Below are 9,743 nucleotides of genomic sequence, written 5' to 3'. Positions count from 1 at the left end.
TGTGACATGAATCCACAGTAACACTGAGGCAGGACACGAGTCTTAAAGTCATAGGGGAAGCTTCATCTGACAAATGTAAAGTCATGTAAAGTCAAACAGAGTATGACAGATGACAGATATACTCGCCATGTTGATTTCACTCTTTCACACATATTTTGAGTACCATACAAGCTGTGGTTAAAAGCTTTTGTTTGACTAATAATAATGCTCATATAAGAAACATAAGAAACAAGAGCAGGCTTTGGTTCTTCACTTTAATGAGCGCAGATCAATCAATGCATGGAGTTTATTGCCGCCTCTGGTGACAGACTCACATAGCTCAAGATTCAGGCAGTCCCTCTTCTGTCTCTGATTTGTACTGCATGGCGACTGTTGCTCTGTACATAATTAAATTACAGATAAAAAGAGCTTTGTTTTTCATGTTTCTCTGACAATTAGTGGAGTTAAACAGCCTTGCTGTCTAAACTGACAGATCACTGCAACATGCTTTCACCGACACAAATGAGGTGTCATTGTCTTTCCTCTAGACAAACAACACTGTGGGAGTGACCTGCCACAATAGACGTTTGAAATTGATGCACATGTTGAATTTCATTAATTGTTCTTTTTGAAAAGGGTAAAAGGAGATATGATTAAATTCCTTCAGTTCGCTTTAGCCTGAAAAGTAATGGTTGCTTTTTGAAAATGTGTACAGTCTAAAGGGCAATCTATAATTGAAAAAGCTGGTAGGCCATTTGTGGTAGTGGGTCAAAAAATCTCAGAAATCTCTCTCTCTCTCTCTCTCTCTCTATATATATATGTGTGTGTGTATTGTTGTGAGACTGGATATATTGGATTTGTATACACAATATATAATTGGATTTATTTCATTTATTTATTAACACTATTTATTTATATATAAGTAAAATATATACATATGCAATTAGTAAGAATATGTATTTTTTCGTAAATAAAATATGAATATACAATACTGTTCAAAAGTTTGTAATATTTATGCATTTATTCAATCAAATAAATACAATGAAAACAGTAATACTGTGAAATACAATTGAAATTTTAATTTATTCCTGTGATGACAAAGCTGAACTTTCAACAGCCATTACTCTAGTCTTCAGTGTCACATGATCTTTCAGAAGTCATTCTAATGCTGATTTGGTGCTCAAGTAATATTTATTCTTATTATTAATGTTGAAAACAGTTGTTGAAAGCTGAACAGATTTTTTTTGTAACAATAATGTAGAATTCTTTACTGTCACATTTCATCAATTTAATGTATTTAATAATTAAATCACATAAATGTACACTGCCAGGTCTGTTAAGAAGCCCAAAAAAAGTATCCTAATTATTTTACAATTTTGAACATGTCTTACAGCACATAACCAGTACAGGTCTAGATCTGTGATTACACCAACAGACAATGTAAGGTGAATGTTAGTCAGCCTGCAACAATCCCTGAGTAAACACCCTTGATTTTGTCTGGATCTGTTGGGACACTATATTATTTACCAATAAAAAGGACTAAAAAAGTCCCGCAAGCGCTCACCAAGACCATTCGTCCACCAAGCTTTCAGTCCCTCTGGATATTAAATCTCTGGGTGGTTTTCCCTTCAATCCCTCAAAGAATCCAGACAACTCGGCTGTGCTCCACCCAGCCTGAGTGAAGGGATCAGGCCGACAGCCTGCCGCTCTGAAGGTGTTCCACTCTCATTATAAACAAGTGGAAAATATATATTATAGTATTTAATAGTATACTTTTGGCCTGGCCATCCATTTATTTCGGCTCAGTTGTTTAGCTGCTGCAGATTGACTGAGAAACTTAAAAAAAAACATGCACTCCTGAAGGAAAATAACATAATAGAATGGCATGTTATTGCCTGCTGATGACTCTAGATCTAGTCTATGCTCTTTGTGCTGTGAAAAACGCCACAAATAAATGTCAAAAAGATCAGACATAATAAGAACACCTTGAACAAGTCATGTCCTAGTTTTTTTTTCACGCCTTCTTTGTTGGTTACAAGCACTTGAGTGTAGGCAGACATTTATAAATGTGGTCAATTCACTCGCTTGAAGTGGTATCCCTTGAGGGTCGTCATGTTTGCCACAGTTTTTTGGAATAAAACAATTGCTTTTAAGTCCCAAATAAACATTTGTATGACCTCATAGTGGTGCATGATCACCACTTGAACAATGTAGGCCATGTAGTCTAGTACACTTGACCCAACCTCTGCCATTTTATTTCAAATGAATTTTGGTAAAATGACAATAATGGTTAATGTTATCACTGAAGGATGGTGATTCTTCTCAGAAAAAAAACACACTAAAGACCTACTCAGAATGAAGTATCCTCTAAAATGATTAGCTCTTTGTGAGGGCTCAGCTTAGAGCTCTATGTGGAGTCAGGTATAATGTCGCTTACACAAACCATCATCTCCACATGACTACTACAGTGTAATCCCAATTCAAACAAAATAATTCAATTAACTGATGTCATGGCAACATTAAGCTGATGAGGAGGACTCACTAATGTGGCTGCTAAACGCTTATTCTGAGTTGCAATGTGAAGATTTGGGGATTTTTTTTTTCTTCAGTTAAACAAAAATGAGGAAAAGTGCAATTAGTATGTGAACAACCTGGAAAGCTTGGCGCTATCACTCGAGACTCAGCTGAATGAGAATGTTAATGAACATTTTGTTGATTATAAATATTCAAACATGAATTCATACATGCGTACATGGATCGGTTTAATCCAGCTCAGACGGTGATATTCATATGAGCAAAACAAATGCTGAATATCTTGTCATTTTCACATTCATGTGGGTTGATTTGAACTATTTTAAGATATAGGCAACTAAAGTATGTCCATCCAAAACATTACTAATTTAAGCTAGTTTAATAAGCCAATAATAAGCAACATGGAAATGTGCTACACAGGAGCGTGCATCAAGGGTAAAGAGGATTAGAAATCATTTGCATAATAAACAGGCCAAACAACAAAAAATAAATAAGAAAACCGAGGTAAATAAACCTTGAAATGAGTCCTTGTCTACCTCCATCCATTTGTGATGCACAGAGTTTATTAATCAATATTTGTGGGACATAATTACAGTTGTTTTACTCATTCTAGGAAATGGAGATTCATAAGTGACCTGTAACAAATGCATTATACGTTCGCGGGGTAATGAGGTCCCTTTCATGCTTTCATTTATCAGTGATTTGGCAAGTCATCTGAGCAGCAGGAAATTAACTTAACACTTCTTAATTGTGTTTTGTGTTTATCTCGATTCCATGGCGCCGCTTAAAACCCCAGCAGCTCAATCGTCACAGTCAACATTTCTTAAGCAGTAACGCATATAATGAATCAATGCATCCACACCCATTGCCCATCAGCAGGGCACTTTCCTTCATTGGGTGACCTTCTAAAAAACAGAGCAGTCAATGTTTATCTGTGTTTGTCTGTCTCGATGTCTTTATACCTACACAACAGACCTCCTGCCCTTCACTTCACAATCAACAAGAGTTTCACTTTTATTTTCAGAAAACACTGTGTATATTTGACAAAGAAATAACACTTGTGAAAAATCCTTGTTGTCTATCAGTCCCAAATGTCATGGAATATGAGGCCTAAACTTGTATGCATGCATGCATGCATAAATAAAAATGAATGAAGTAATAAATGAATTAATAACACAAATACTAATTGACCCTAATGAATACTGAATAAATACTACAAACTAAATGCTATCTAGTTGTATGTGTTACTTATTTCTTAATTTCTGTATTTGTTTTTAACTTCATTTTTACTCTTAGATTTATTTATTTCTTTTTAATTTCTGCAAGTTTGGGCCTCCGCAATGGAATACACAGCATACAGGAAACAACTAGTTCAAGAACTGTACTACATTTGTAAATTTGTTCATCACGTTTACCTTAACGTTTGTCCCTTTGGAGAACATTTATACACAAAGCCTGGTTTTGTCAACTAATTAGCCTAGTTAAAATCCTTAATAGTGAGTGTCTAGAGATACAAGCAAACATAAAAGCAAAAATAATCTGTTCTAACATTTCTTCTTTCTTTTATATGGGATGTTGCCTAAATTCTCTGGAAAATTGAACTTAAATAAATAGAGGAGCTATTTCTGCTTGATTTGGCCTCTAAACTATTTTTATTGATGTAACTTAAACTGTAATGTGCCGTTAGGTTAGTGACTAAACAAAGTCTTGACATTGCAAGCTACGAGTATGCGTTTCAAAAACATCTGCCAGACACGACAGGCACCGTGATGAGATTTGCTAAGGATATCTGCTGATGATGCAATGCTCTTCGATGACTTGGGAAAAATATAAACGTTTCCTCGGATGTCGTGACATGCTTGGCTGCCCTACCCAAGATTCAAGTCTTATCTTGATAGAGTAGGCTTCCGTGCAAGTGGTGTTGCAGGGAAAGGTATCTCACTAGTTCTCAAAGGTTGTTTTGATGTACTTACTGTTTTCACTTTTCATTTAACTTAACCCATAGTGTTTTAAATGTTAAAGTCCAGTACAGTATTTCGAGCAGAACATTACAATATAATCTATTTTTCTTAATATAAAAGCTTGTCTACATTGTCCAACAAAGTATTTAATCAGAAAGTTTGTGAATCCACACGGTCGGGTTTTGACTAAAATTGAGGATCCGCCTTCGCTTCAAGATGATTCGTCCGCGTTTTTACACCGACAGCCTTTCTCGCGCCACGTGTGGGTGTGCGCTCTTTCAGTCAAGATGAGTGACACGCTGAATGCTCTAAGCCCCGCCTCCCAGCTGCCGATGCTATTTGAGTGAGAGACGGCTGTTTTATTCACCCAGAGCTGGTTGCCGGAGCGTCGTCAATGGGAAGGGAACGCCGCGTTGGAAGAAGCGCACACTGTTTAGCCAACTTTCAACTGCACCATGGTTTGCACCTCAGTCTCGTGTTTGTGGACTATATGTTGCCTTCATTTATGTTTTTATGTGAACACTGGAATAGCACAGAACACAAGAGAGGGTGAGTGCTAAAGTTTCCTTCATTGCATCCTGACAGCGCGATCGCGAGAGCGAGCAAATCAGTAGTTAGTGCAGATACAGTATCGACAGTCTGACAGACAAACAGACAATATATATTTTTTAAATGATTATTATCACACATAAGACAACGATATACGCCTGACTGGGTTTGATATCACGAGTGTGTATTTCCTTGACGCACAGACTTTCGCTAATCAGACACGAAGACGAGTGATTTATAACTGCACATCGCAACTAAACATGATACACAAAATGTATCCGGTTAAGCTTAACCCTCACAGCCCTCTATCTCCTGGTTATCACGTTCTCGTTTTATCGGAAAACACTACGTGCGTTTCTTTTTACTGCAAAGAGACAACAGCAACACCAAACTTGAAAAGATCTGCTTAACCGGGCAGCAGGTAACGTTATGCAGTCAATTCCGCAACTTGACTGCAACATGTATCACGCTTATTATTTTAAAATACTCATGGGATCACCTTCAGTTAGTAGTAGCCTATCGGATTTGCCGGGATGAAAATCTCATGCAAACATTAAGCAATAGAAGTGCTTCTGTATTACCAAGTTATCGAGTACAGATTTAGTATAAAGAGCAGTGTGTTTCTACCATACATGTCTGCACCGCAAGTATGTATATCACACATCAACTATATTAGCTTCATATAGCCTGAGCCGAAGGTATCGTGCCTTCTTGATGAAATAAGAAATTAAAGGATCAAATCTGTATGTGGTATAAATAGGTCCAGTTGATCTTATGGCTGTTTGTTGTAGTTCACTTAGAGGTTTATTGATTACTGAACACACTCAATGACGAATTTATTTAGGCTATCAATTTGATTTTAATTATAATTTTTTTTAAATTAAGGTTCTAATCTCAGCTAATGCCCTTTTGAGAGTTTTTAATTACAATATTTCATCAAATTATTTATTTTATTATTTAACCAGCTCCATTTAGTCACATGACCACACAAAAACCAGATAACGCTTCAACGAAATGTATTTAAATAACAAAACCGAGATTAATTTCGCACGCGACGAAGTCGTTCTGTGCGCGCGCGTGCGTATCCGCGTAATATTCTCAGCGGTTCAAACGAAGGAACTTTACCGATTTCTCGATCTAGTTACACCAAAAGCGAAAGCGTGCCCGTCGGTTATATTGACACATAAACAGGTGTCGCACAGCTTTCAGAGGCACGAGGTGCTTATTGCCATAAATCTCCACCGCCGTCTGCTGAAAATGGGTCAAACTCACGCGCTCTCTCGCATTTGGTTTGTATCTGCGCTCGCTCGCGATGTAAAATGCTTCTGGAATATGAATGAGATGTGTGGCAAACATTAATCACAATTAAAGATGCATTATTGTAAATGTGCGCTTTATGTGTCGTCGGCAGTGATCCTGCTGGATTCAAAGGCGCAGCAGACAGAGCTGGAATGGATATCGTCTCCTCCAAGCGGGGTAAGCTGGAAACTTTACAACTTTTACTTTACAGCAAACATTTCTGATTTTCACCTCTTCTGTAATGCGCTTACTGCTCATAGTATTTCGAGTGCAGCCTAAAATTATGTGGTGGTATTATGTGTTGTTCTTTTTTTCAGTTGTGAGGCTTTGCACCACATCACAATGTTTCTAAAAAGCTAAACAGTGGATAATTTGGTTTTACTTTATAAGAAGGTGGTTTGCTTCTTTTAAAAGTTGTTTGTCGATCCTAAACTAGCTTTTATAAAAGCTTTAAGGAAGGCGTGTAAAATACAGACGCGTTTGTTTTAGATTCGTTCAACTAAGGCCAACAAAGTGATTTTCTGCTGAACTTAGTGTATTAACTTGTTATATTCTTAATTATGTTTTGTTGCTTTTTTATAAGTCTTAGGCATTTTTAACAATTAATTAGAACACAAAATAAGTCATAACTAAAAAAAGTAACAGCAATTAAAAAGTTTCGAATGCAGATTTTATGTCGTTAGTCATGTGGTTTTGAGTGCATCCAATCTTATTTAGACTTTAAAAATATTTTCATCTTTGAAACAACATATTTGGTTTTATTAATTGAACTTGTCATAATTTCTGTCAGTAATGCTCACTTTTATTTTAAACTTGCATTCAGTGTGGTCAAAAAAAGTAGTATTGTGTGTTTGTATAAATTGAAAACTTTTTAATGAGTTAAAACAAATAATAAAAGACACACAACCAACAAGTGTCCAGCATACATGGAATTTAAGTGTCCCAAGTTGTTTGAAAGAAGCCCAGAAAATTACTTTTGCCGGTGTAGCCTAAAGTAGTCAAGTCCTGTTTATATTAAATAATGTTTTTGACTGAATTAAAAGCAGTTAATTTTGATGTCATCACACATTAGCACAATTTTTTTTTTGATACTTTGCAAAATATTTTTATAGTGGAGTTTGAAAACACTTTGACTGGTAGTGTACATTGTTACTGTTCGGCATGATGAATTGTTTTCAATACATATGAGTTTTTTTATTTATTTTAATTTTTTTTATGTGGTTATAAGTGTTTGCATTGATTGACAGACACCAACAATAATCAGAACTGCACATATAATTGCAGATCACAAAAAATGAATGTTTTAGGTTAATGCTCTCAACAAGAATTTCAAATTCTCAGTTTATGCAAAAGATGTAAAAAATTAAGCACCTGGCTGCAGATGAATTCATGTAGATCATCTTATATCGCGGAGCGTTTGTGCATTTGTTCACACAGAGGCCAGTTTTAACATGCTGTAAGATTCTCCCTTGCGGTTAGTTCTGAGCATTTTAGTACAGCACATGATATAATGATGATTAACTGCATGTTACTTTTTCTCAGTGGGAAGAGATCAGCGGCTTAGATGAAAACTACACACCCATTCGCACATACCAGGTCTGCCAGGTCATGGAGCCAAATCAGAACAATTGGCTACGGACTAACTGGATTGAGAAGGGCGATGCCCAGAGGATTTTTGTGGAGCTGAAGTTTACCTTGAGGGATTGTAACAGCCTTCCAGGGGTGGTAGGCTCTTGCAAGGAGACGTTCAACTTGTACTACCAGGAAACCGACGTGGAGGTGGGCAGGAATATAAGGGAGAGTCAGTATGTGAAAATTGACACTATAGCCGCGGACGAGAGTTTCACTCAGGGTGACCTGGGGGAAAGAAAGATGAAGCTCAACACGGAGGTGCGTATAATCGGGCCCCTCTCCCGCCGAGGCTTCTACCTGGCCTTTCAGGATGTAGGTGCCTGCATCGCTTTGGTCTCTGTCAAAGTGTATCACAAGAAGTGTTGGTCGATTATTGAGAACCTGGCCACGTTCCCAGATACGGTGACGGGATCTGAGTTCTCGTCGCTGGTGGAAGTGGAGGGCACATGCGTCAATGATGCAGAGGAGGAGGCCGACAACTCTCCCAAAATGCACTGCAGCGCAGAAGGAGAGTGGCTGGTACCCATTGGGAAATGTATATGCAAAGCTGGATTTCACCAGAAGGGAGATGCATGTGAACGTGAGTACTTTATTTTTATTTGCACACATCTGTTGGCATGTATTAGAGCACCGCTGATTAACCTTACATGAGACAGAAGAAAGGACAATGAAGCAATTAATAAGTTATTATTATGTGTAAGACTCGCTTATGTGTCCATTTACCAAGACAATCCTTGTTCCAATTGTTTGACTGAGTGCCTAAGCATAGAATTATCCCAATGTGAGGTAATTCATCCGAATTACAGCAAAGCAATGCAATAACAAAACAAACCATGCTGAAAAATACAAAGCAGACGACGGATGATTAATAAAAGAAAAGCAGAGTAAAAAACATGCTTATTGGGCAGAGATAATAATGATGGATTAAATGCGGGGGCAAAAATCCTTGGCACAATAATTGGAATCCCTGTTAGTCGTTTGATTTGTGGGCTCTTAATTTATAGCTTTATGCATGTTGACACTGGAATTAAATGATAACTAGTACTCCAGCCTAGCTCTCAGAAACAGCCCGCTCTCTTTCTTCTTCTCTTTTATTCTCTTTCCATTTGGCGCAGAGCCAAACCATTCGCTCGCAAACGACACTGTGTCTGGAGGAGGTTCAGCCTGTCGCCCAGTCCCTCTCCGGACCTTTCAAATGACCCCGACAGAAAGAGAAAACAAACAGCCAAGGCCCGGGGTTATTTAGGAAGTGTCCGAACCGGAAACGGAATTACAGTTGCCTCTGATATACTCTGCAATTAAGACTAAAACACTCCAAGTGCCTGCCAATCACTGTCACTAATGGTGCTAAGCGTTGTTTTTTTGCCAGTCACATGACACATGATTAGGATCTGAGGGATAGGAGCTCTTGGTTTTGTGTGGTTTAAGTGGCCGTCCACCCTTTTTTCTGCCGATCTGAGTCACCTCCACCTCTATAGATTATGAAGTGTGCAGACCAGTAATGATTTATCAGATATCTCTGGAAGGTTTGGATAGCTTTTATGCGGTGCACATACACGTCTGCATTATTAAGTTATCATGTAAAGGGTGCTTCAGAACACTATTATGTTATCAAAAGCTAAAATGGGCAAGGCTGCTTCATGCTGAGAGGTTGTTGCAAAGCTGAAAGCCGTTTCAAAAGCCAGAAAGGGAGCAAAGGAGAAAGCTGATGGTGCTTCTATGTAATATGGGCTATTTGGCACACAGTAAGCATAATAAAAGGATGCGTTTTACGTCTTTTTTTTTTTTTTT

At 37.7% G+C, this 9,743-nt stretch overlaps 1 protein-coding gene across 4 annotated transcripts in view; it reads left to right on the top strand.

Moving 5' to 3' along the window:
• The first annotated feature begins 4,853 nt into the window (after nt 1–4,853).
• The window catches only part of LOC107665377 (ephrin type-A receptor 7), an 88,252-nt gene continuing 83,362 nt past the window's right edge, over nt 4,854–9,743 (top strand). For all 4 annotated transcript variants that reach the window (XM_016456241.1, XM_016456240.1, XM_016456239.1 and 1 more), the window contains exons 1-3: nt 4,854–5,021; nt 6,433–6,497; nt 7,863–8,532. In XM_016456241.1, the coding sequence (XP_016311727.1) occupies nt 4,928–5,021; nt 6,433–6,497; nt 7,863–8,532 (829 nt within the window). In that variant the 5' untranslated portion in view covers nt 4,854–4,927. The remainder of the gene's footprint in view (nt 5,022–6,432; nt 6,498–7,862; nt 8,533–9,743) is intronic.

Source organism: Sinocyclocheilus anshuiensis, unplaced genomic scaffold (genome assembly GCF_001515605.1).
Source record: "Sinocyclocheilus anshuiensis isolate Anshui unplaced genomic scaffold, SAMN03320099.WGS_v1.1 scaffold199, whole genome shotgun sequence".
Taxonomy (NCBI): Eukaryota; Metazoa; Chordata; class Actinopteri; order Cypriniformes; family Cyprinidae; genus Sinocyclocheilus; species Sinocyclocheilus anshuiensis.
The sequence above is the reverse complement of the archived record's forward strand: the minus strand, read 5'-3'. Positions and strand labels throughout refer to the sequence as shown.